Source organism: Portunus trituberculatus, chromosome 31, assembly GCF_017591435.1.
Source record: "Portunus trituberculatus isolate SZX2019 chromosome 31, ASM1759143v1, whole genome shotgun sequence".
NCBI classification, from domain to species: Eukaryota; Metazoa; Arthropoda; class Malacostraca; order Decapoda; family Portunidae; genus Portunus; species Portunus trituberculatus.
The window spans coordinates 2,046,646-2,072,041 of record NC_059285.1 but is presented as its reverse complement, the minus strand read 5'-3'; the positions used below and the strand labels follow the sequence as shown (position 1 = coordinate 2,072,041).

Sequence of the window (25,396 nt, the reverse complement as noted above, 5' to 3'; positions counted from 1 at the left end):
CCTTGCTAGACAGTGGATCCGTAAGTGTTTCCGTTCAGACCATATTAATATCAGTATGGTGTGGTTTGTGAACGACATTTTAGTTCAGCCCAGATTGAACGAAATCTGAAGTACGAACTTTTAAATTTGCCGGTTCCACGAACTGTGAGAAATTTAAAACAGGATGCAATTCCTGATCAGAATCTGCCATCACGAGGACACAGATGCCAGGGAATCGGCCATCCACCAGCATTTAAAGGTAAGAAACTGTATTTTGTAAGTGGTGGTGGTGTTTGTAGTAAATAAGTGGTGGTGGTGGTAATACTAGGTTATAGTAAAGTCAGTGGTGGTGGTTCTAGTTTAATACATATTGGTTCTAGTGAAGAATGTGGTATGGTAGTGGTTCTAGTAAAGTAAGTGGTATGTGCTATGCTTGTGAAACGATCACAGACACTTTTGTGGTCTATCTTGGAGACACACAAGAAGGAACAGGTTGTTGTGATCACTACAGACCGAGCCACGTATACACCACACCTTGCAATAGTGTGAGTGACAACCACTACTTCTAGTACTCGGTACTAATTACTGCCATGGCCTGGCAGCAAGACACGCGCGACGCACAGCTGTTGATGTGTGACTAGGCAGCATGCTCGCTACACTCCCTCACTAAGAAGATGGCGTCTCCTAACAAGGAACGTTATCTTCATTCACTACGTGTTTCTCCAGGGTGAACTCCAGCAGTGAACACGTTGGTCATTTGGTCCTTAAGGCATAAACGATAATGATGGGTGACACGAATGATGAGTGATGACCAGAGGACTCGTGTCCCAACAGGTTACTTTCCTCTCTTGGTCTATATACACTAATCTCTTTTAAATACTATATACATATTGTTACGCCCGAGTTCAAAGAGAAATTTCACATTCGCATCTGACTTAAGGTCTAACCCAACTCGGACGTGCCAGAAATCAAAGGGGAAGGAATTCTAAACACGACTCAAAAAAAGTACATATATTAACCAAAGATAGCTTCACTAACAAGCACCATAATCACCAATGATAACCCATATAACAGTAAAAATCATGGGGAAACAGATCCACGATGGAGAGTAGAGAGTTATGCAGCTTCACTCACCAGTATGCCACACTACACTTATCATTATCCTACAAGACACCAAACGTAAGAGAATATCCCATGACACCGTGACACGGGGGAAATGATTCCCGACACTGTTGTACATGGAGGGAGGTTGACTTATCATTCCGTTACACGAGGGAAATGTACACTGAACCAACGTAACCACAATTTTAAGATTTATCAGGAGAGGGGGTAAAAATGGGAAATCCAGACATTAAATGTAGTATATATATATATATATATATATATATATATATATATATATATATATATATATATATATATATATATATATATATATACACACACACACACACACACTTAAGCAATGCTTGAGGGCAACATTCGGTAAGCTGCACATAGGGGATGTTCATCATAAATAGCATGAACATTCCACGAGGGTAAGACCTCTGCGCCATGCATGAAAATAGGTGATATCTAATATTATTACCATTGTTATATTTTGAGGGGGGATGCGCGAACGCAATCCCCCGCTAACAAAAATTTCGCACTCGAGTTAACCACATTTGGGTTAATCGCAAGGGTCAGCACCGCCGGAGTGCAATGGCAGGCCTCGCCCTGGGAGAACCGCCTTCGTGATCACGGTGTCTCCTGTGCCAGGTAAGTATGATTCCCATTAACACTCCCGCATCCCAATCCTGCAATACTCAACACCCGACCACACTCACGAACACTTATGGAACTCTTGTACAATTCACACATTATTCATCACAATGTCTTCATCAATCTTCGTGGATATTAATTCAGCAACACACTCTCTCGTGATATTAGATGCCAAGCACGACTCAATCCTTGACATGAACATGTTGCTGGTGCTGGTCTGTCACTCAGAAGGCCTGACTCAGGAGCAGACTTCTGTATGGCTGCGTCTGAGACATCAAGATCCTTTTCATGGTTCACCCCTATGCAGCAACACACAGTACACACCAGTGCTTCAAAACATGAAGTACTACTCCCACCTCCCTCTTAACTATAACCACAAAGAGTGAGGCAGAAGTCAGTTCTGCAAGCATTTCATTACATGAGTTGGTCCTGCTGGTGAGCTGAACCGGGAATGTCATGTGTCAGAGAAAACGACTAAAAAGAGGAGATAAACTCAAGTAAACGTCAACTCATGACATGATTAAAACTCCCCGGAGCTGCGGCTGCACGCCTTCATGGCCATGGCTCGGATCGCCGATCGTGACAGTGCGGTCTACTTCACAGACGGCTAGATCGACCCGGACAAAGGCCAGACGGGCGCTGCGGCCATCGCCTGTGGAATCGAGTTTGTCGCAAGGACTCCCGACCACTACCAAGTTAGTGGTCATCCAACTGGTCCTGGAGCACGCCCATCACCGTGGTGCTGCACAATGACTCCAGGTCCTCCAGCAGCCGCATCCCATTGACAATGTCTGGCTCGTCACCGACATCCTGGGTAGCCTCCGTTCTCCCGCCCAGGGTGAAGCTGAAGTTGGAGCAGAGCGGGCAAAAAAGTGTTGACGCCGCCACCAGAAGAGCTGTGATGGGTTCCCATATCACTCTAGTGCCTCCAAGCCTTCGGCATTTGAAAGCAGGAGCAAGGCGCGCTGAAACCCAGCCCGTCTACCAGGCACACCCATTGCAGAAGGAAATCAGGAAGCAGACGGCATGTTACTCCACCACCACCGCCTCTCAGCCGCTCGACGCCTCCAAGTAACAGCCCAGGGCAGACAGCGTGTTGCTGCAGCCTGTGAGACTGGGCTACTGCACCAGGGAGGAACTGTATGACGGCTTCAAAAGTCAGGAGTGTGCACACAGCGGGAAGTACAACGGTCACCCACTGCTGCACTATCTCCTATCTTAACCGGCGACTGCCGCCCTCAGATCAGCGAGGCCACCATCTGCCCAGCTAAAGGCCATGGCCTTCTCACCAACCTCGAAGTCAGCCAGGGTTGCTCTCCTTGTCTACCACATCCCCACAGACAGTGATACTGCGGGTGCTAAGGACGGCACCATCGCCTCACTAATGCACAGCTGCAGCAGAACAGCAAGCAGCTCATCATTTAACTCCACCAGCGGGCTGGTATCCGCTTTGAGTGAGTATATATATATATATATATATATATATATATATATATATATATATATATATATATATATATATATATATATATATATATAATACTCAATATATCTTTAATAATAATATTAATGATGATAACAATAATAATAATAATAATGCTCAAGTTTCCTTGAAGATAAGTGAAAAGCAAAGTCAATCACCTTTAAGGTTCACGGAACCACTGACGTCACCAAAAACAGTGAACACTCTTTGCTGGAGTTCCCATGAAGATACTATGAAGGGGATGCGCGAACGCAATCCCCCGCTAACAAAAATTTCGCACTCGAGTTAACCACATTTGGGTTAATCGCAAGGGTCAGCACCGCCGGAGTGCAATGGCAGGCCTCGCCCTGGGAGAACCGCCTTCATGATCACGGTGTCTCCTGTGCCAGGTAAGTATGATTACCATTAACACTCCCGCATCCCAATCCTGCACCACTCAACACCCGACCACACTCACAAACACTTATGGAACTCTTATCCAATTCACTCATTATTCATCACAATGTCTTCATCAATCTTCGTGGATATTAATTCAGCAACACACTCACCCGTGACATTAGATGCCAAGCACGACTCAATCCTTGACATGAACATGTTGCTGGTGCTGGTCTGTCACTCAGGAGCAGACTTCTGTATGGCTGCGTCTGAGACATCAAGATCCCTTTCATGGTTCACCCCTTTGCAGCAACACACAGTACACACCAGTGCTTCAAAACATGAAGTACTACTCCCACCTCCCTCTTAACTATAACCACAAAGAGTGAGGCAGAAGTCAGTTCTGCAAGCATTTCATTACATGAGTTAGTTCTGCTGATTAGCTGAACCGGGAATGTCACACGTGTCAGAGAAAACGGGCAGAGACGATACACTCCAGTAAATGTGAACAGATGACATTTAAAACGCCTCTCTAAAGCATCCTCCTCTCTACCATACGCCCACAGATGTGATGCTACGGGTACTAATGGCAGAACCTTAGCCTCACTAACCAGACATATCCTTAATACAGGCCTGTGGTCCGCAGTCCGTTCACCAATGTACTGCACTACCCTGCCAGGTGCTGGTGTCCTGGTACGGACACCAGCATTTGACTCCTTCCCATTCCTGGCCATTGCAACATCTGGTAGCCCCACACCAGGTGAAGACTCTAGTTTTTCTTTGATTGGTTAAACCCCTCAAAAACTAAGCCTTAGGTTCTCTCTACCCACCTGACCTTCCCCATTTGGTCCATATCCTGTCCCTCCCAGAGATCAAAGAGTCATCACGTCCTCTCCCTCTCCATCACTCTCCTTTGTACACTGTACCATGAAAGCCAAGGCACACACACACACACACACACACACACACACACACACACACACACACACAGCTCGATCAACAACCAAGAGAGCCGGGTTCGAGCATCTTAATATGTAGTATAGTCCCTGCTCACCTAACATCAAGTAGGTACGGGATGTAATTTGAGGGATTGTGGCATCGCTTTCCCAGTGTGTGGTGTGGTTTTTACGGTAAGGCCTATAGCGCCTGTAGGCACACTTGAAGAGTGTATGGGAAGCGCTGTTCAGCTTCCGCCCATTAGTGGCGCAGGCAATTTTATTTATAGTGGTACCCATATTACCCATATTAGGGCCCATATCACCGCCCAAGCTCATCTTGAGTGTAACCACCTAGAACCTGGGTATCATGGTGATATGTATGTAACTTTAAACCACTCGACAAATGGCAAAGTGTTTAAGGCTGTACGTGATGGGATTCGAACCTACGCGTGGACGTCTGCCCGATCCCACGCTCACCACCTTATCCACTATGCCACCGCCTCCCTATCTGTCCTACCCGAAGATCGGTCTATGAACTCTTGACCTCCATAATGGGTGATCATCAGGCGAACGTGAATACACACACAAAACAACATGCGGTAGCAGACACCTGCACATAGTAAATCTCGCTGATTAATTATAATTCTCCCCGGGGGGAGTGGACCGATCCCGGATGTACTGCAATACCGGGCCGATCCGCGGCAAAGGTGGAGCAAGCCCCTAGCACTTCGCCATAATCCAAAAATCAGATTAATATCGTAGATCCCACATGGGGATCGTATCAGATATTAAGCTGATAAGAACAGATACTACACTTTGATCTTAGCCAAAAGGCCGAGAAGCGATACCAACCACAACAACGCCGCCACTCCAACCACTGCACCCTTCACGCTCACACCACCCACTCCACACACATGCGCCCCACGCTAACACTACACATTGACACGCCACCAACGCCAAGCTTCCTCCTCACCATTTTATTCGATAGTATACTATCAGGTCCAAAGTCACACTTACTGACAAAATTGTCTTCCACACCCTCCTAAACCCTGCACCACCATCACCTTGTCGCCCAGTCAACAGCCAGGTGTGGCGCCGGCGTGCAATCACGGGACGGGACAACACTGATCCACGTCTCACTACCACTACTGCTACCATCGTCTCCAGCATCCATTGCACCTGTGGTGAGCGCTGTTCTGAGCACTGCAGCGTCTCCTTACTGCTGTAAACCTCCTTACACATACCATGGCAGCCTCTGTGCACCACCACCACCACCACCACCTCCACCGTCATCTGCCTCACGCTTTCGCTCTCCCTCTATGGACAGCAACACTGGCCCAGAAACAAGCACCAGCCAGCCTCGGGGAATGGCGAGCAGCCTTCCTTCAAAACACGACGTACAAAACCCAGAATGTGACAAGGAAATACATCTGGCTTGTTCAAAGATAATTGTGTGGAAGTTAAGGGACATGACGAGAGAAAACGGTCGAGACGAAGGGTGACGGAACGGTTTTCATGGGGCACGCTCAATCTCATCTCACAGCCACCACTACTACCACCACCACCACCGCCTGTGTTCATTTTGGTCATTATTCACCTAAGCTATAATTCTATGTGGGAAGTAAATGTCAAGCAGTAATGTCAACTCAAATTAATGTCACACGCTGTCGGTGAACACACGACACTAACCCATTATATAGTTTTTATTTTTTTACGTAGGGAAGAAGGCCAGCAACCCACGGTTACCCACTATATAGTATTCATTAGCTCGTAGAGAGAGAGAGAGAGAGAGAGAGAGAGAGAGAGAGAGAGAGAGAGAGAGAGATTCTAAAATAGGGATTGGAACGGTCCCCATTCATCTTGGGATAAGATGGAGACATTGGTAAGCACCGCAGCACACGCCGATCCGTGTGTGATAGGTGGGATTATTTGCTTAAAGAAAATGATGAAGCACAATTATGGCGAGCGATAAGTTGGCATGGTGACTGCCATGTGAGTTACGAGCAGCTTCACTTCCTACTGATGAAGATTTCAAAGATTATTTTGAGTCAATATATAACCCTCCTGGTGCTTGTATACCTGATACGGACACTCTTCACGGTGATGTTTATATGCCGGTGCTGGACGACCCAATAACACCGCAGGAGGTGATGGACCAAGTCAACAATTTTAAAAGTAACAAGGCGTGTGGTCCTGACGGCATACCGCCCGATATATTGAAATTTTTGCCACCAAATTGGATCCTAACGTTATCAATACTCTTCAGTAATATTTTCATGACTTCTGCATATCCTGTATCGTGGGTCACAGCGAAGTTATTTCCAGTATTTAAGCGAGGTTCGAGGCCAGTAGTATCGAACTACAGAGGTATTAGCGTTATCAACAGTATTCCTAAGCTTTATGATATGATTTTGAGCAGCAGATTGAGTCAGTGGTTTACTCCTCACCGCGAACAAGCGGGTAGCCAGGCTGGAAGAGGATGCCTCGAGCACGTGGTGACCTTGCGTTTACTCTGTGACATAGCAAAAAGAAAGAAATTCAAATTGTTTGTTACGTTTGTAGATTTTTCACAGGCATACGACAAGGTACCACATGATGTGTTGTTTGAGGTATTGAAGAGATTAGGATGCGGTATTACCATGCTGTTAGACTTGGCTGCTGTGTATATGTGTACCAACTCTGTTATCGGTACGACAGTCATTTCAGCAGCTATAGGAGTGCGCCAGGGTTCCCCGACATCCTGTATTTTGTTTGTAATATTTGTGAATGACATGATTAGGCTAATCAAGCAAAACTGTGATATAAATGGATTTCTGACATGGCTGCATTTACTTGTACTCATGGACGACACTGCTTCTGTCAACGAGTAGGAGAAATACGATTAAGAAAATTAGACTCTTAAATCAGTTTTGTGCCTCACATGGAATGAAAATCAATTAAAATAAAACCATTTTTTTTTTTTTTTTTAATAAACGGAGATGTTAGAGACAAAGAAACCTTGCAGGTGGACGATGTGAGTGTGAGTGCCAGCATTATGTATATTTAGGGAGTCACTTTGCTGCTGATGGATCAGCGAGCACTGCCATCAAATTACACGCGCAAAGTAAGATGTGTCACACCCTGAAGTTCCCGTTTTTATTTAATGTTTTATTTGTGGTCTTTCCTATGGTTAACTAATTTAGTATAATGTTTGTTTTGGATGAACATAGTGTTCACGCTATCACTTATATTTTTTGGCTTTTAGTAGTCTCGGGTCTTAAATACATATTTTGGTGTGAGATTTGTTTTATACTTTTTTAATTTGGATTTAAATTGTTCAGACTTTGAGTTGTTGTTTTTAATGTTATATGTTTTAGTTATTGTTTTATTGTGGTAATGTCTTTTTAGTGACTTAGTGTTGTATAGTGATCAGTTGGTTAGGATAGCAATGTGATTTAGTGATCTGGTTTTACCGATGTCTTTAAAGATAATGTTTCATTTTTTATGTTATGGTTGTGTGCGCATGTGAGAAGGGTATGTAGACAATAATTATAAGAATGTAATGTTGTGGACCACTTAACCTTGTTGTAAAAAAACAAATTTGTGGTCAATAAACTAACTATCTATCTATCTATCTATCTGTGTGTCTTGATGGAGGGGTGGAGGGAGGGAAATGAAAGACGTAAATGCCGGTTGGATGGCTGCGGTTTAGTACTATTGGGTCGTGGGTTGGTTAATTGTCACATGGTCGTCACGAAAAGATGAGCGGGCACTGGACACTAATAATGACTATTCCATCATAGCGACTCCTGCATGTCTCGCTGCCGGCGACTACTAGTCACACTAAATTTACTCCTCTTAATTATCAGGGTATGACAACGGAGCATATTTTTGCCAATTACGTGGGATTTATGTAAAAATCTCTGTATGTAAGTAGTGTACTTATACTACACCACCACCACCACTACCACCACTACCAACAACAACAACAACAATAATAATAATATTTGGTCGGGATCTTAAACATCCTCTGCCAAACAAGCATATCTTTGCTCGACGTTTCTTATTCTATTATCATTATTATTATTATTATTATTATTATTATTATTATTATTATTATTATTATCATTATTATTATTATTATTATTATTATTATTAGCAATTTACTTTTTATTTCATTTTCCTTTTTATTATTTATTATTATTATTATTATTATTATTATCATTTATTAAAAACGACAGGACACGATCCCTGACACTTATAGGAAGAAAAAGTAATGCAATGCATCACATGAAATATTCATAAGTTTGACGAAACTGTAAACTCAGTGTGACCAACAACCATACAACCAAACCTTCAACTTGCCTCTTTACTCTACTGCACTGTGTGTGTGTGTGTGTGTGTGTGTGTGTGTGTGTGTGTGTGAACTTGGCTCTCCGAAGCTACTAAACACCCCTGCTCGGGCCCCGCGGCCCACGGCCTCGCGGCACCCAACATGGGACCACTGACTACCATGGCGCCATTCTCCGCCCACCTTCCTGGCGTGGCCTTTCACCCAACACAGCCTTCCATGAGGAGGGCACCGAGAAGCAGCAGCATGATGGGGGTGGAAAGGAAACAAGGCGATGGATGGACATGGCACGCTATGGCACAGCATGGTGCGAAGAGGCTCCGCCATGGCGGACGGATGCGAGCATGGCCAAGCTGTGTGCTGCTCTAGGATCCCTAGGAGGCCTTCCTAAGGTGACCGGTCAGCAATACCTAACTCTTTATCAAGGCAATAATACTCACCATTACTGTATTAGCTGGCAGCCCTTGGTATCCATGGTAACTACTAGAAATAAGCGAAACATCGTCCACGACAAGTCCACGTACCTTCCCACAAACACTTCGCCAGGCAGACTGAACCTCACACTCACAGAAGCAGCGCTGCCTTCCTCTGAAGCCAGTATTTTGTGGCCTGTGTAACGGATCAGCATTACTGACGCAAAGTATTTATCGTTGTTGTAATCATAACTGTGTAGTTATAAGCCTTGAGAGGAGATGCTTTCCTTATAGATATATATATTTTGATAATTAATCTCATGTGCTCTCTCTCTCTCTCTCTCTCTCTCTCTCTCTCTCTCTCTCTCTCTCTCTTGCTTTGATATATTTTTTTTCAATACTTGTTTAATGTTCCAAAGTTTGTTTAATGTCATGATTTGGTTGATTATAAAAGTAACAAAAATCTTACTTGTAGAGATTAAGCTGAGTAGTGTTGAGCTGGGTATTTTGAGATAACTTTGGTGACCGTTGTTGTTGTTGTTGTTGTTGTTGTTGTTGTTGTTGTTGTTGTTGTTCCAAGCTTTTATTACAATATAAGGCGTGTCCACATTTATCTTTTTTCTTTAAAAGAATTACATTCTGACCTACGTAGATGTATTGCTGTAGCGCTCATGTGTCATCTGCAGTGAATAAAGTCTAAGCTAGGAGTTTTTTTTATGCAAGAAAGAGAGCTGCCAAGGGCAACAAAATAGAAAAAAAGGCCCACTGGAACTGCAGTCTCCTTAAAAGATTAGAAAGAATTAGCCGAAAGCCAGGGACAAATAATGTCTTGACACCTCTCTCTTAAAAGAAGTCAAGTCGTAGGAAGATGGAAATACAGAGGCAGGCAGGGAGTGCCAGAGTTTACCAGTAAAAGGTATGAATGATTGAGAATACTGGTTAACTCTTGTATTAGAGGGTTAGACAGAATTGGGATGAGAGGAAGAAAGCTTTGTGCAGTGAGACCGCAGGAGGAGGGGAGGCATGCAGTTAGCAAGATCAATAGAGCAGTTAGCATGAAAATAGCGATAAAAGATAAAAAGGGATACAACATTTCCGGCGTTTTACGAAAGCGCGGATTGGCATATCCAAAGCGCGGCAAACGTTGCTGATATATTGCTATCAAAAGCGCGGCAGAATACTAAGTCAAAAGCGCGTTTTATCACTCATCTCCAAGTTCGATTGTTCATTTCGGCGGTGAGAAAGAGGTTGAAGACTGTCAGTCAGAGGAAGGAAGTTGATGAGACGAAAAGGTTTTGATTCCATCCTATCTAATAAGCTATAAACATGCGAAGAGTACTCCATACAAGGACGAATAAGGCCCTTGTATAGAAGTAACAGTTGGAGGGGCGAGAAAAATTGGCGGAGACGCAGCAGAACGCCTATCTTCATAGGAGCGGTTTTAGCAAGAGATATGAAGTTTCCAGTTAATTAAGACTAAGATGAGTAAAGGACAGACAGAGAATATTTAGTGTGGAAGGGGGAGACAGTTGTCTGGAAGGTTGTGTCGAGTTAATAGATGGAGGAATTGAGTTTTGTGGCATTGAAAACTACAAAGATTTTTCTGCCCCAATCAGATATCTTAGAGATCTAACGCGACATCAAAAGTTTCACCGAAATCTATAAAAGAGGATGACCAAGACTCAGTAAGGAAATCCAGAAGATGACCAGTAGAGCGACCTTGATGGAAGCCATGCTGGCGATCAGATAGAAGATTGTGAAGTGACAGTTGTTTAAGAATCTTCCTATCGAGGATAGATTAAAAACTTTAGACAAGCAAGAGATTAAAGGTATAGGACGGTAGTCTGAGGGAATTAGAACGGTCACCCTTTTTAGAAACAGACTGAATGTAGGCAAACTTCCAGCAAGAGGGAAAGGTAAAAGTCGATAGGTATAGTTGAAAGAATTTGGCCAGACACGGTGCCAGCACGGAAGCACGCACAGCTTTTGAGAACAATAAGAAGGGCGCCATCAGGTCCATAAGCCTTCCGAGGGTTATAAGGCCAGAGAGGGCATGGAAAATATCATTACGAAGAATTTTGATTGAAAACATGAAATAGACAGAGGGAGGAGGATAGGGAGAGACAAGCCCATAATTATCCAAGGTGGAGTTTTTTAGCAAAGGCTTGTTAGATTTCTAGAGTCCATTGATCTCGTTAGTACAATTCCTCTGAAGGGAACCAAGCCTGCTCGTTTCTCTCTCTCTCTCTCTCTCTCTCTCTCTCTCTCTGAACTGACCACAATTGGTAACAGTAGTAATCAGTCCTGGGTAGAAAATTAATCTTCCATGGTATCATCACGCATAACTGTACGTTCCTTGCATGGAATGTTCTCACAATCTATCCTGTCAGATTCCTTGTTTCTGATTGAGCCTATGTGTTTGGTGAAGGAAGCATCGACACTCAAGCATATTCCCACCTTTTAAATGTTTTCTACCTATAGGTAGTTGATGAGCTTGATAATGGGTATTTGTCTTGAATTATTGGCTGCTATCCATATCGAAACTTCATCCTAACTTTGCATTATTTCTTTTAGGTAAATGTTTTATCGCTGTATACCTATTATACCCTAACTGTGTATAAAAAAAAAAGCTAATATATTTGTCGTTGCATCTATATTGTATATGTAAACAATTATAGTCATAATATCTGACAATCTTTAGTACAGTCTTGATTTCATATAATAACATAATTTATTTCAATAATTTTGTGTTATTAGCTTATTTCGTTGCTTGTGAACTTATTTCTTTTATTTCTAAATACGAGAGAGGAAAAAGATATCTCTATAATATCCTTGTTTTGTAAAATTTATATCATCCCTGAACCAAGATAGACGTCTGGTTGACCGAAGCCTTGGAGAGAGAAGGCTGCCGAGGCCACCAGCCTACGAGAAAACACTATAAAGTAAAATAGGAAGAAAGAGCAGCGGCTACAAGGAACATGTCGATGTGAGGAAGGAAAGCATTGCTGTTGTGCTGGAAGAGGAAACGCCTGTGTTGAGTGTGCCGAGTGCTGGGTGTGATGACTGGCAAGCTGTCTGAGTACAGGTTTCGGCCGCTGGTGATGCGTCCCGTGCGGCCCTGGGGCAACCTGAAGGATGGTGAGTCATGCCTTAGTGCACACCGTCTTGCCCCTGGGAACACTGACATGGGGGGGCCAAGAAAATCTTCTGTGTGTGAATCTCCTGCACTCCAGGGAACAGACTAGTAGAATATGTAAAAAGTATACAATACTCTGCTTTCGCTTTGTTGCCTCAGTGTTTGCCTCATGAAAGCGACCTTTGAGTTAAAGACACAAATGACTTTTTATGTATGATTTTCCTTCACTCACAGGAAGAGTATATATAGAATATCAGAAAAAAAAATAGGCTACTTTGCATTCCGTCATGCCTTATTGTACCCAACCTTGGCTTTAGGCACACACCCACAAGGTTAAAGACACACGCCAATATCAGCAAAATACATAATGTTTACCGTGCAGACAGGCACGCCATATTGCACCCAACCCGGGCCTGGTTCTGGTTCTGGTAGGTGTCGGAAGTAGTGCCTTTTGGAACAGCACTTCCTGATGCGTTTTCCTGTCGGTCTGGGTTTTTGATATTTCTGTTTATTTACTGTTGTTATATTCACTGGCTGTTCATTAGTTTTGCATATTTCTTTTCTGTTTTTGTCTTTTTGTCCAAAATTCTAACAATATGTCTTTGGTATTTTCAATTTCACTGTTTTCATATAGCAACACTCCTAATATGGCATCTGTGTCTTCTTGGTAGGGTCGTTGTAGGATTGGGTGTCTCTGTCTTTCTAGGTCGTAGGCTGGACAGTAAAGAATAAAATGTTTTAGGTCTTCTACTGGGTCACCACACATAATACATTCTGTTGTTGCTTTTACAAATTTTTGCCTATCTCCAAGATCCATATTGTCAGTCCTACATCGAAAGAGTATGATGGTAGCCTCCCAGTTGTCATAAATCTTATCCTGCCCTCCTATACTTTGCCTCATCTCCCTGTACAGCTTCAGGCTTACTTTCCCCTCCATTTCCTGTTTCCACATCCTTGTGTTCCATTCCTTCATCTTCCTACTGATGTCCAAGTAACTCTCAGTCTCCCCTCTTAATCCAATTAGCTGTCTGTAATCTAGAAGTCCTGATATCCATTTATTTTTCTTGTTTGAGTTTCTCATTTCCTCCACCACTCTGCTCAGTAATTAATTTCCTTGATCTTTCAATACATATTGCAGGTACTTTAACTGTCCTTCCATTAGCCTCGTCTTCATACTGGATATTCCTAATTCTCCTCTCAATGCTGTCTGTTGTCCATAACTTGGTGCTCCCAGTATTTTCCTTGCTATACTGTTCTCAATTCTTTGGAGCTTTTCCACTTTCTGCTTCTTAAAATCCATTATGTTGGCTCCATACAGGACTGCTGGGATGACAATACTTTTCCAGTATGTTTTCCCAATCAGCATTATGAGCACTACCATGATATAAAAGACCCGAGCGACTCTTCTGCTCGAGGCTCCTTCACGCTAACAAGAAGCTTCTGGAAAATGCTAAATTAAACTAAAGCAAGGTTGGGGATCTGGTGGGAAAGTGGGGTTTTTGGGGACTTTTTTTTGACACCCATGAAGGGTCAAAGGATGACATGCTATATGGGAAATTTTTATCCAAGCCTAACTTTAATTGTGGATGGCTTTGCCCCTTCTAGCCCCCTGCATTAAGGACATCAACCTAACCTGGACTTGGGCAGCCTATCCTTGCTTACCTTAGTGATGGAGTATTTGCCCATTTTGTATCCCTCTTTACCTGTAATCCGTACAGTGTTGGCCTTTGTCAGAGAAAGGGTCTGACCGTCAGGTAGCACATTTTCATAACATCAGACTAGAGGTGCAGAATTTTATTTTTATATATTTTTTAATCTTATATTCTCACAGTTAAATTCATTTTCCACAGTTCTGTTGTGTGTGTGGTGAATAAGTATTTCTTTACATTATAAGTTTCTAGAATTAATAAGAATTATACTTTCAACAAAATGGTTGGATATGCATGTTGCAACATCCTCACATCTCAAGGCCGTGGCTACTACAACCACAGTTTTCAGGGAATAGAACATACTATGAATTTTACAGGTTTTAGTATCCCTTTGACATTATTCAAAGTCTGAGTTCCTGTTAATTATGCTTCACTGATTATAAATTCAAGAAATAACTTCCTGTGAGAAAGTATATTTTTGTGATGATTTTTTAGGACTACACTGTGTGGCCTAATCATCAACTATGTCAGGTCACCAAAATATTTGTAACCAAAATCTTTCTCCCTTGACAATACCATAGCTTTCAATTTAATTTAATTATATGCATGTTGCTATTGTGACATGGAGTACACTTTTGTGAATAGCTGGTTGACAGCCATGGCTGGCTGATATGTATACCAATGGTGATTGGTCAGAATTATTTATGTATTGGCCGGAGGCAATTGATGTTCATTGACATTTTAATACATCATTTAAGAGAAAGCTCTCATTGGCTGAATGAAAGTGTTTGTCATTCCAGTGAAGGATTGAGAGAGTGATGTAGAGCTCTGGACTTAAGAAAAAATAAATAAATAAAAAAAAATCCAAGATATATATACATTCTTGGAGCTATTGCAGTAATATCAGACTCATTCCAAAGAAATTTTTACACTTACAGCAAGGCCACTGTGTGTCCTATTGTTTGTTTAGGTTTATTGTACAAATACGTATACTTTTATATTACAAAAATTAATACAGTATATAGTACAATGCAAGCAATGGCCCGCCAGTGAGGGAACTCCTTTCCCTCTCCCTGAGGCTCAGGTGGCTGTACTGTGTGTCCTGCATAATATGCAAGTTTTATTTTTGCATATGATATTTTTGTAAAGAATAACCTTAACCTTTTGCAATAATTGATTCAAGACCAAAAGAAAAGTATATTTGCTGTGTAATGCAATGCAGTCATTTTTCCTTCTTTCTCTCCAACCAAAAAGCTTGAGGATCTTGAGGAGGATGTATGAATTAATGCTATTCAATCCCTTAGAAATAATTATACTCCAATTTCCCTCCAGATTTCTAGACTTGTAACCCATAAGGAAAGAGAAGTAAGAAGTGAGTCTCTTTCTGTAAATCTTATACCATTGCCTAACAATTCTTTTCTTTAGTGATGTAGGAATGGATTTTTTTTTTTTTTTAAGTAAAGCCAGCTAACAGCATAGAGGCTTGCCTGTTAAAACAGTAGATGAAGCCATGGCAGATGTTATTTATTGCTTGGTTGAAGTAGTGTTGCTGTGTGATTGGTCAGAAGGCTTTTTGATCAGTGACATGAAGAATTTTACTATCCTTGGAGTCACCACTGTATGTTGACTTGTGATTCCTTCCACCAGGCATTCCCATTCCCATGTCCCGGAGTGGCCACCGCATAGTGTGCTCTGGACTCTCCTTCTACTCTTTTGGCGGCTACAATCCCAAGATCACTGACACTGAGTATGTAGATGACACATGGCACCGCACCAGACCTCTCTTCCAGGAGGTGAGTCTTGCACTTCACTGTCTCTTAGTTTGCATTCATGTCAGTTTGTCCCCTTGTCTTATATACAATTTGAATCTACTAAGCTGTGTTGCTACCTTACATTCAGGTAGAATTTCCCAGAGGTGACTTTATACGTGTTTTAGTTCTGAAAATATGTAGAATACTTACATGGTGTGAAGACGCAAGGAAGAGAAAGAGGAGAAGGAAAGGGGAAAGAGAGAGGAGATGAAGAGGTGAAAGAGGAAGAAAGGAAAGGATAAAGAGAAGAAAGAGAAGAATAGGAAGGAAGACATTGCATAACCAATGGAATATGCTACATAAATATTGATACAGCCACGCATCACTACTCCTCCTCCTGCAGCTATGGCAGTTCAACCTAGTGACTCACACATGGACGCGCATCAAGGGGGAGGGGGCCATGCCGGAGGAGTTGGCCTCCCACTCAGCCGTGCAGCGTGGGCCATTCATGCTGGTGTTTGGAGGGACTGCCATGCCCTTTGGTGACTCCTCCTCAGATTCTGTAAGTAGAGCACATCCTCACTGTGAGAGAGGAGTGTGTTCTGTTGTATGACTTAGGGTCTGAGTTGTGGGTGTATTATCTTGCTGCTGTAAAGTGTTTACATATCTGGGACACATACACTCATACTTTCACACATGCACCCACACACACATAAATAAATTACACACTTTTATTTATGATCTGGTTGTATTCTGGAAAAAAAAAAAAAAAAAAAAAAAATCAAATTCAAACTGTCTATGTTTCAAAGTTAAAATGCAATGGTGAAGTTAACTGATAAGCATAGTATATCTTTAATAGCATTGAAACACTTTTATGTAGAATGGGATGTATTTTTTGCAACAGTATAGATTATTAAATAATGTGCTGAAGATTGAATATAGAATAGATATGACAGTGCTTACCTGAGGTTATGAGGCTTGAGGAGCACATTCTGAAACACTTTTGCCCTGCATCTCCACATTCAAAAGGTTCTAGTTGAAGTTACTCTGGTTGTTAAGGTTTCTTTTTTTTTTTTTTTTTTTCTTTCCTAGTTACAGATTGACAAGATTTCTACATATACAGAAAAAAATTGTTTTGAGAACTCAGGTAATCATCTCCATAGCCTTTGAAAATAATTGTAGTGAGAGAGAGAGGACAGCGTTTCCAGGCATATATCCAATAAGTACCATAGTTGAGTGATGTGTGCAGACTGAGGCGTCACTGTATTTGTGTGACATATGCTCAGTATGAGTGCTTTGGTAATGGAGAGTGAAATGAAGGAGATTCTGTTGGCACACTCTGAGAATTGCCTGGTGGTGGGGACTTCACACAGTTCAGTGCAACTAAACACACATCATGTCTTTTCCAGTGACTTTATTTTGTTATCCTAAGTGTCATGTATTGGTACTTGTAGGCATTATTTGTGATATTACTGTATGTTTGTTTGTGTGCTATATCAATATGAAAAAGGTTTAAGTTATGAAGTCAGCTTTTGAAAACTTATGATTGGGTCAAGAACCCTTAACAAATATGGTTTATGTGTTGTTGGTGCGTCTTTTCTGGTCTTTTTTTTTTTCCTGTACCTTTCCTCTGAAGGCCAATGAGGTTAAAAGAGTGAATGCTGTGTGTGTTTCACTGTTTGATCTGCTGCAGTCTCTGACGAGACAGCCAGACGTTACCCTACGGAACGAGCTCAGAGCTCATTATTTCCGATCTTCGGATAGGCCTGAGACCAGGCACACACCACACACCGGGACAACAAGGTCACAACTCCTCGATTTACATCCCGTACCTACTCACTGCTAGGTGAACAGGGGCTACACGTGAAAGGAGACACACCCAAATATCTCCACCCGGCCGGGGAATCAAACCCCGGTCCTCTGGCTTGTGAAGCCAGCGCTCTAACCACTGAGCTACCGGGAGTGACTGAGGTGTGTGTGTGTGTGTGTGTGTGTGTGTGTGTGTGTGTGTGTGTGTGTGTGTCTGTATTTGAGTGTGTTATGGCTTATCTGTGAGATTTCACACTGATTCATGCTGGTGTGATGGTGTGTTGTGACGCTTCACCTGTGTTGCAGTTGTATCAGTGTCACCTGCCCACTGGAAGATGGCAGAAGATTGTCACCATGGGAAAGAAACCAAAGCCTATGTATGGACAGGTGAGTTACTTGAATTTCCTTCCCCTGTGACCCTCCCTGACCCAGTCCCTTCTTCCTCCCATGTGGCCCTCCCTGACCCCAGCCATTTCTCCTTTTTTTTTTTTTTTTTTTTTTTTTTCCCACAGCTTTTCCTGTGTCCATTCCTCCTTCACCATCCTTATGTCCTCTCCCCACATGCTCCTTACATTTGTGTAATTTTTTTTCCTTCTCATTCTCGTCCTTCCTTTCCTTCATCTACCTTTTTTGTGTCCCTCCTCCCCTCCCTCTGTCCCATTGTCATGCCTCCCCATCAGTGCTATCTGTGTCCCTTGCAGGCGGTGTGCATGAGTGATGACTACCTCTATGTGGTGGGAGGGACAACTGGATTCCAATACAGCATTGATGTCCATCGCCTTGACTTAGAAAATCGTACCTGGGAACAGCTCTCTCCATCCTCTCCCCCACCACAAACCGTCCCTGAGGAGAGGTAGGACCCCCAGTCATCTGTTTCAGCATGTTTGGTTTCCCTTCTTTCACTTCCCCTGCCCCTAACACACACACACACACACACACACACACACACACACACACACACACACACACACACACACACACACACACACACACACACACACACACACACACACACACACAACCACCATCTGTCTCAGCTTATCTAATTTTTCCTCCCGAACACCATCTATTTTTTATTTTTCTGAGGTAAAATGAAATTATGAGGCCCTCAAGTATCACTATCTCACACTTTGTGCTGACGAATGCTGGTTCCCGGCAGGTACCGTCATGAGGTGGTGGAGCATAAGGGTTCACTCTATGTGTTTGGCGGTGGGCGGTCTGATGCTTCCTGCCCACTGAATGAGCTGCCCACCTTCCTGCTTCAGGAACGGGTTTGGGCCACAACCTCGACGCAGCCCGACTCCCGCACCAACACCTTCCCCAAGCCACGACGCTGCCATGTGGCCATCAAAGTTGACAAATGTGAGTATTGCTGTCATCCTCACTACAAAGCAGTTTCTACCTTCTCTCATCCTTGTTCTATCTACCTCACTAATGCAAGAGTTATCCAGTATTCTCAATCATTCACTCCTTTTCTGGCATATTGTAGAACTCTATGCTTGCTTCAGTATTTCTTCCTTCTTATGACTTCAATTCTTTCAAGAGGAAGACTTCTACACACACCCTCTAGTTTTGGAGGTTTTGTTTTCACTTCTCTTTAGTGACACGCATCTCAGGTGGGCCTTTTTTCACATTTTTTTGTGCTGTTGTTGGCCATAACCCTTCTTGTATAAGAAAAATAAGTATGTGAAAAGTTGTCAGTGGGCAAGCCCGTCTTTCCCTAAGAGGCTGCTGGGACTGCATTCCACACCAACAGTCTGCACACCACACTCCACACCAACACTGTCTGCACACCACACTCCACGCCAACACTGTCTGCACACCACACTCCACACCAACACTGTCTGCACACCACACTCCACACCAACACTGTCTGCACACCACACTCCACACCAACACTGTCTGCACACCACACTCCACACCAACACTGTCTGCACACCACACTCCACACCAACACTGTCTGCACACCACACTCCACACCAACACTGTCTGCCACCACACTCCACACCAACACTGTCTGCACACCACACTCCACACCAACACTGTCTACACACCACACTCCACACCAACACTGTCTGCACACCAACTCCACTGTCTGCACACCACACTCCACACCAACACTGTCTGCACACCACACTCCACACCAACACTGTCTGCACACCACACTCCACACCAACACTGTCTGCACACCACACTCCACACCAACACTGTCTGCACACCACACTCCACACCAACACTGTCTGCACACCACACTCCACACCAACACTGTCTGCACACCACACTCCACACCAACACTGTCTGCCACCACACTCCACACCAACAGCCATTTTTCTCACCCTCCAAAAAAATATTAAGCCTAAGATTACACTTCTCTCTACATCTTGACTAATCTTTCTGTGATGCTGTAATAGGTGTAGAATAATGAAGCAGCATAGCTAGTCCCAGCCAGGGTGTAGAATGAGGGTAGCACCACAGATACTGCCACTGTCACGACCACTCACGTCACAGGCAGAGGCAGCTCATACTGGTGTACTGTTAATCAACCCCACAATCTTCCTCTTTCCTTTCCTTTCCTTTTCTTCGCTGTCCTTTCCTTTGATGGGATCCCAATGCTCTGGGTACTAAAGATGAATTCACTTTCTCTCCCTTCCTTCAGCAATCTTGCAAGCTTGGCTGGTACCCATGGTAGACATATACTGATGAAAACTTCATTATTATACACATCAGAGTTACAATTTATATAATATAATATATAATGATGCATGTAGTGATAGATCAGTTAACAAATACATACATTAGTATAACCATGTATACATTATAATTGTAAATTATATGTTTGGCTGCATGGTGTCAGATTTGAGTTTTGTTTACCACACAAGTCTCACCACACTACCTCACAGTCTGTTATGAATCCCAGCTTGGGTGTAAAGCAAGCCCAGGATTGCAAACACTGCCAGAGCCATTCACATCACAGGCAGAGGCAGCTCACAGTGTGTTACCAGTCCCAGCTAGGGTGTAAAGCATGCCCAGCACAAACTCTTGAGCAGGAATGGTTTTATTTTCTTTGAACATTGTATGTGGTGCCTCACACTGATCCACTGAAGCTTAAGCATTACTTGTGATGTACATGTTAGATCTCATTGGAGACATTATGAGCATTAAGTATGTTGTTTGTATTAGTACTGATAGGATGCTCTATTGTATCTTTCTCCTAGTTAGTCAGTGTACCTGTTTTGTTAGGCTATTGTGAGATGGATGAAATGAATATGTCAGGACTGTTTGTTGTGGCCAAGAGAAGACTGTAACTTGAGTCAGTAGTTGCTGGTGTCAATCAGTTGTTTTTGTGTGGTTATGAAAAACAAAATAACCCCATATTCAGATTTAAAGTCTCCCAATTCAGCACCAGCCCCTTCACAAGATGTTTATTTATTTAATGGAGTGGAGCATGATGAGTGTGGTACAGTGAACCTCGAGACTGTCTCTTGCCACTGGAGGCCGATGGGACTCATAGTGTGATTTGTGTGTGTGTGAGTGTGTGGTGCCTTACCTGGGCTGTCCCATGTGGGATTGCTGGGCTGGTACTTAGTAAATACTGTAGATAGACAGATATATTGATTTTGTGCTTTATGACTTTGTATTCTGATTTTTTTGATTAATTTCCATATGGATTTATTTGTTAACTTTTTGCTTTTGTTTTTGTGTTTTTATTACAATTATGCTTCTGTAATTCCCATCAGATGTGTACCTTCATGGGGGATACAATGGATCAGAGGCTTTTGCTGACTTGTGGCGCCTCAACCTGACAACATTTAAGTGGCAGCTGCTCCCCTGCAGGTCACTTGTGCCTCTCTACTTCCACTCAGCTGCTGTGACAGAGGTGAAGATGCCCAGCAGTGACTCACTTGTTAGCTGAATGCTGAAGGAAAAAAAAAATGTCAATGTCAAAATAATGAGTTTAGTGGTGCTAGCTACACTGTGTGTGGGAGAAATGAGCAGCCATGTGTGGAGTGGTACACAAAGGGGATGGATGACGAGGGGGTAGGTGTTTATATGGAGACAGGTCAGCTGATTGAGAGAAGTTGGTCTGTGGAGAGGGCAGAAGGAAAGTAATTGGTGTAGATTACTGGATCAGGTGTGTGTGAGATGTAAGGCTATGAATGCAGACTGGAAATGGATACAGGGACTGTCATTTGTTGGTGTGATGGCTTCCTGCAGCTTCCCTTACTTTTCTTTGTTCTTATGGATGGATGGGCAGTGTGAAGAAAGCGATATATGAAAGAATGATGCCTGTGGAGTAAAGGAGAATGGGCTTACATGAGTAGATTGAATGAAGAGTAGTTGTGAATCAATTAATGTTTGGGAATTCTTTAATTATAGCTACTTGAGTAAAGTCACAAAATATTAAAGATTATAAGCATTTTATCTTTCCATTTGTATCATGTAATAAGTTTGCTCTGTTCTCCCACAGTGATGGTTGGCCTTTTCTAACTCACCTATTTTTTTTGCCCACAGGAAGGATGCATGTACATATTTGGAGGAGTGAAAGACCTAAGAGAAAACAAGCGTACAGCTCGCATCAACAAGGTGTGGCTGGGAGTGGTTCGCCTTAAGGACATGTGCTGGGAGGCACTGTGTCACTACTGCCCCAACCTGCCCTCCCAGCCTCCCTCAACACTGCGGGCCATGGGCATTCCACCGTACATCGTGGAAGCCCTGCAGCACCAGACCCCAGCATATGGCTAATTGACGGTGAGTGTGTGTATGTGCTGCACACTGAGGCTGACACAGGAACATTGCTAGTGAAAGGGAGGAAATTTTATATTGCATTTATTCTCTCTCTCTCTCTCTCTCTCTCTCTCTCTCTCTCTCTCTCTCTCTCTCTCTCTCTCTCTCTCTCTCTCTCTCTCTCTCTCTTAGTTACTTTAGCTTCTTGTGCATTCCAGTTTGGTTCAGTCAGCATTCTTTTCATTGATTGTCATTTTTGTCTTTTTGCATTGGGTCTTTGGCATGTACAATATAACACAGCAAGCCCTTCACTATTTTTTTTCAATAGTGCCTTTATCATCTGCATTCCAATATTCTGAAAAGGAATGAAAAGAACACTGATGTTTGAATCACGCAGATCAGTAGGCTGTTTGTGCTGAAAGTAAGGGTGTTGTAGCATCTAGGTAAATACTGTAGGTGATGGAGTGCTTGTTTTATTTATTTTTATTTAGTTGTCCAGTTTATTATGAATCGGGTTAGGTGATGGATTGGTGTTAAGTGGTGACACATGTAAAGCAATGGCAGGTTTTTGGACTTTGAAGATAGCAATAGAGAGTTTTAAGAATGTTTTAATGTAATGGGACAAATTAGCTGTATAGTTTCTGAGTTTATTTTGAGTATCTTTATGGTAATGTTAATTCTCAGTATTCATTTTATTCATTTATCCTTTTTTTTTTTTCTGTAAGAAGGGCAGTAGTTGAAGGTAGCAAAAAGAGGAGGGAAAAAAGATCTCACTGAGGTGCAGTTGCTCACAAAAGTCTGACTACCTCTCTGGACAGCTGCATGCTCTTTGAGCTCAGAGATGTTTGTAAGCTAAGGATTTACTCATCTGCAAGGGAAGGACAGGGAGGAGGAGAGAGAGAGAGAGAGAGAGAGAGAGAGAGAGAGAGAGAGAGAGAGAGAGAGAGAGAGAGAGAGAGAGAGAGAGAGAGAGAGAGAGAGAGAGAGAGAGAGAGGGAATTCAGAATCATGTCAGGCTTAAGGAACTGTGTGTGTGTGTGTGTGTTTGTGTGTGTGTGTGTGATTCACTGTTTGATCTGCTGCAGTCTCTGACGAGACAGCCAGACGTTACCCTACGGAACGAGCTCAGAGCTCATTATTTCCGATCTTCGGATAGGCCTGAGACCAGGCACACACCACACACTGGGACAACAAGGTCACAACTCCTCGATTTACATCCCGTACCTACTCACTGCTAGGTGAACACGTGAAAGGAGACACCCAAATATCTCCACCCGGCCGGGGAACCGAACCCTGGTCCTCTGGCTTGTGAAGCCAGCGCTCTAACCACTGAGCTACAGGGCGTGTGTGTATGTGTGTGTGTGTGTGTGTGTGTGTGTGTGTGTGTGTGTGTGTGTGTGTATGTGTGTGTGTATTTACCTATTTGTATTTACCTATTTGTGTATTACAGGGCCCGAGCTAAGCTCTCTGTGTCCTGTCTCCTTGTCCATTCCTGTCATATCTCTCTTTCATCTGATTGACACACACCGCATCAACGACATGACTGCTCAGTTTATTCCATTTATCAATGCTACGATGCGGGAAACTGTTTCTCACGTCATTTAGACAGATGTCCTTTATTAGCTTTTTTCCATGTCCTCGGAGATGATTACTTGTGGTCACCTTTATCAACTCTCTATCCAGTATGTCAATATTGTTCACCAATTTATACATAGTTATCATGTCTCCTCTTGTTCTTCTCTCTTCTAATGTGGTCAGCCCCAGCTTCCTCAGTCTTTCCTCATAGTCTAACTCCCTGAGTCCTGGTACCATCCTTGTTGCCAGCCTTTGTACCCTTTCTACCTTCTTCACATTTTTCTTCATATGCAGTGACCAGACACATGCTGTGTGTGTGTGTGTGTGTGTGTGTGTGTGTGTGTGTGTGTGTGTGTGTGTGTGTGTGTGTATATCTCTCTCTAAAATAAAGGTTACTAGGATGATATAGAATTAGAGAATAAGTGTCTTTATAGATAATAATGTAATGTTATATGCTTACTGACAGTGACCTTTGCTTTTCCAGGGCATGGCGTGGTATGTGAGGGCAGCTTGGTGTGGTGTGGTGTGGCGTGGTGCGGTCCAGTTGGCCAGACTGGCTTCCCTTCTAGCCCCTTGTCACCTCTTGTGTGTTCAGATTTGTAGCTACTCACACTCCTCATACTGTTATTGATTTTTTATGTATTTTTATTTTTGGTAATAATTTAATTTATTATTATTATGATTATGATTATTATTTATATTATTATGATCATCATCATCATCATCATTATCTTCATCTCCATAAGCATTATCATTATGAGTATAATCACCATCATTATAATAATCTCATCATTATCATCGTTACCAACATCATCATTGTCACCATCATCATTGTTATCATTGTCTTTCACTTGATCTTTTCTTTTGCATTTCCTTATTTATATTAACATGGTGACCGTGTATTGCGCATTGCATTAGTAATACATTACAGTAAGTGGCTTTGTAATGGTCTAGATTCTGGAAGGATGGTTGGCTCTTGAGGCTTACCATATTTAGTTTGTAAAAATTCATAGACATCATTTTAAACCTACTCTACCTTTTTACGCAAGATGTGAAAAAAACATACAATTATATGTACACACCTCTGTGTATTCATACAGTGCTACATACAGTTTATTGCTGCTGTTGAGTTCTTTTTGCTGCCTGTGTGTTGAATTTCCTTATTTGTTTTCCTATGCAAATTCTTTTTTCATGCTGTGCCTAACAAATCACCATGAATAAAAAATAAGCCAAGCAGTATTTCTGGAGGTTGTATTATTACCACCTCTTGTGTGTGTTTTATATGTGAATCGGAGAGAGAGAGAGAGAGAGAGAGAGAACTTTTGTTTGTATGAGAAGGGGGGTTCGTGAGGGGGGGAGGGGAGGAAAGGCAGCTAAATGGTTGGTGGCAATGTAAAGTAAAACAACTTTTGAGGAAGCAAGATAAAAAGAAACAAGAAGGGAAAATTCGCATCAATTTCTGGTCTGTTTTC

The 25,396-nt window shown here is 42.7% G+C and overlaps 1 protein-coding gene and 3 non-coding genes across 4 annotated transcripts; 1 reads left to right on the top strand and 3 right to left on the bottom strand.

Annotated features, from left to right (window-relative positions):
- Window positions 1-1,582: 1,582 nt before the first annotated feature.
- LOC123511732 lies at window positions 1,583-1,745 on the bottom strand. Its single transcript, XR_006676956.1, has one exon. It is a non-coding gene; the product is annotated as a U1 spliceosomal RNA (small nuclear RNA).
- Window positions 1,746-3,457: 1,712 nt separating this feature from the next.
- On the bottom strand, window positions 3,458-3,620 carry LOC123511705. The gene has a single exon (XR_006676929.1). It is a non-coding gene; the product is annotated as a U1 spliceosomal RNA (small nuclear RNA).
- A 1,569-nt stretch (window positions 3,621-5,189) lies between these two features.
- On the bottom strand, window positions 5,190-5,382 carry LOC123511708. The gene has a single exon (XR_006676932.1). It is a non-coding gene; the product is annotated as a U2 spliceosomal RNA (small nuclear RNA).
- Window positions 5,383-12,161: 6,779 nt separating this feature from the next.
- On the top strand, window positions 12,162-25,163 carry LOC123511589 (kelch domain-containing protein 10-like). Its single transcript, XM_045267614.1, has 9 exons — window positions 12,162-12,417; window positions 15,712-15,857; window positions 16,219-16,377; window positions 17,931-18,011; window positions 18,326-18,477; window positions 18,784-18,986; window positions 21,362-21,501; window positions 22,137-22,373; window positions 24,409-25,163. Exons 1-8 carry the CDS (start codon window positions 12,339-12,341, stop codon window positions 22,365-22,367), a joined length of 1,191 nt encoding a protein of 396 aa, XP_045123549.1. The 5' UTR covers window positions 12,162-12,338; the 3' UTR covers window positions 22,368-22,373; window positions 24,409-25,163.
- Window positions 25,164-25,396: the final 233 nt, after the last annotated feature.

Coding starts and splice junctions, on each gene's coding strand:
- LOC123511589 (XM_045267614.1), top strand. CDS start 12,339: ATGACTGGCAAGCTGTCTGAGTACAGGTTTCGGCCGCTGGTGATGCGT. Junction 18,012..18,325: donor CAAAGCCTATGTATGGACAG/GTGAGTTACTTG, acceptor TGTCCCTTGCAG/GCGGTGTGCATGAGTGATGA. Junction 18,478..18,783: donor CAAACCGTCCCTGAGGAGAG/GTAGGACCCCCA, acceptor GGTTCCCGGCAG/GTACCGTCATGAGGTGGTGG.